The sequence below is a fragment of the Otolemur garnettii genome, unplaced genomic scaffold (assembly GCF_000181295.1).
Source record: "Otolemur garnettii isolate 467f Iridium unplaced genomic scaffold, OtoGar3 scaffold00018, whole genome shotgun sequence".
NCBI lineage: Eukaryota > Metazoa > Chordata > Mammalia > Primates > Galagidae > Otolemur > Otolemur garnettii.
Window position 1 is genome coordinate 20,323,937 of NW_003852413.1, and position 2,083 is coordinate 20,326,019.

The 2,083-nt window shown below is 51.3% G+C and overlaps 1 protein-coding gene across 1 annotated transcript in view; it reads right to left on the minus strand.

The window, feature by feature from the left end:
* Positions 1-2,083, minus strand: part of CUNH17orf53 (chromosome unknown C17orf53 homolog) — a 21,440-nt gene that overhangs the window by 11,335 nt on the left and 8,022 nt on the right. The window contains exon 3 of the mRNA XM_023511241.1: positions 571-1,755. Coding sequence (XP_023367009.1) covers positions 571-1,755 — 1,185 coding nt within the window. The remainder of the gene's footprint in view (positions 1-570; positions 1,756-2,083) is intronic.

Sequence of the window (2,083 nt, forward strand, 5' to 3'; positions counted from 1 at the left end):
TACCTGCCACAATGCCCGGCTATTTTGTTGTTGTTCTTGTCATTGTCATTTTACAGCCTAGGTGCATGTGGCCAGCACCATAACCACTGAGCTATGGGCACTGAGCTTGGTTTTTCTATTATTGGTAGAGATGGGATCTCACTCTTGCTCAGGGTGCTCTTTAACTCCTGAGCTGGAGCAATCTGCCTATCTCAATGTCCCAAGTAGCCAGGACTACAGGAGTGCACTATCACACCTAGCTATGGAACTTATTCTTTTTAAAATCTCACGTATTCTTAGTTCCAAGCAAACTGCTCAACACACAAGTCCTTAGCAAATATAAGTAAATGGCGCTCAACAAATGTGTGAAAATTGTGATGTTCTCAGAGCCTTAAGTACCTCTCTCATGGTGGATTTTCAAGAATTCAATTCTTCCTTCCCACTTCTGACTTCTGCAGCTTTGGAAATCCTTTCTCCCTTCACTCCCCTCCTTGCTCCCCTCCAGGAGGGAAGACAGTCTAGGGCTGGATGACATTAGAACCCTCCTTCTGACCCTTGCCAGGGGACATCCTGGGGAGCCAGGTCACTCACCTGGTGAGGCAGGATCCCTGCTGGGCCAGGGAAGCGGCGTGCTTTGGCTCGGGTGGAGGGGCGGGTGGTCTGCTGGGGTGTCCGATTGGCAGCAGAGACCAGCTGCACCAGGTGGTTGGTGACTATGGGTGTCTGCAGAGCTCCTTGGGGAACCAGGGATGAATGGAGACCTTTTATGGTGCCAAGATGAGACTCAACAGAAGACACTGGAGCTCGGAGTTCTAAGTGCCTCGGTTGAAATAATCCAGAGCTAGTCCTTGAAGTTGTAGAACAGCAGGAGTTTGAAGTTCGAAGTCTGGGAAAATGAGGTGAGTCGCTTGACCAGACACTCAGAGAATGAAATGGCCGACTGGGTAACTGATTTTGAGGGCTGCTTTGAACAGGCCCTCCAGCAACCTGGAGAGGCTGGGGTGCTCGTATAGGGGGACCTTGTGGACACCCTTCCCAATGCGGTTGTTGAGGGGGAATGGTTGAAGAAGCTGGGTCAGGAAGGTTACCCATGATACCTGGTCTCATGCAGGGCTGTGGAGTTCTGCAGTGGACAATAGGACCTAGAGGCTTATCCTGGACTGACATAATACCTGCTATGTGAGTGGCAGGCCCCTTCCAGCAAGATCCACTCAGATCAACTACCTGGGCCTTTTTAGCCAAAGCTGGATTCTCCCGCTGCTGCTGGGCAGGCAGGGTTCGAGTGGCCTCACTGCTAACTCCAAGTTCCAGTTCCATATTTGGCCCATCCAGCTCCATGCTTGCCAGGACCTTATCAAATTCATCTTGTTCAGGCCCTTCAAAGCCACCAACCCACTGCTGTTGGCTCTCAAAGGTGACTAAGGAGCGTGGGGCTGAGGACTGGGACCTCGCTGGCTCTCTAAGCACCTCTGTCAGTGTTGCTTCTCTCTGAATGCCAGTCCAACTGCTGGAAGTGGAGACAGGGCTTAGGGGAGCTATTCCTGTGCAAGGTAGGTGGCTGGTGGCCTTGGTCATGCTGGAAACAGGGAGGCAGAGTCCCAGGGCTGGCAGATCCGAACCTTCAGAAAGAGCACTGGGGTGTAATGGCAGCGGCCTTGAGGATTGCTCTTGCACGGTCTCCTGTGGCCTAGAAGAGACAGTTCTCAGGAGCCTGGCATTCACAGGCAGTGAGCCAGCAAACTGGTTCTCTGCATCTTCCACAGCAGATAAGAAATCCTAAAAGGAAGCAGAGACAGAGTCTTGGCAGGTGGAAATCAAGAAATCCCCTTACTGTTCAGAGATGTGATAAGTACATGTGCAGATATATGCAAGCAAGTAAACCAAAGCATGGAAGGCAATGGTGGTGTCTCTTACCACTTTTGACCTCATCCACGAGCTTACCACCAGGCTTCTATTAGAAATACTCTAAGGCTAAACCCTCAGGTAGCCTTACCTTTTCTCAAAGCTTCTTTGAGACTGAACCTCTTCTTCAGTCTCCAAGTGGGAGCTGTGAGGGGGCAGTTTGGGGAGGACAGCAGGAGATGCAGGCGAACCAAGGAGTCAG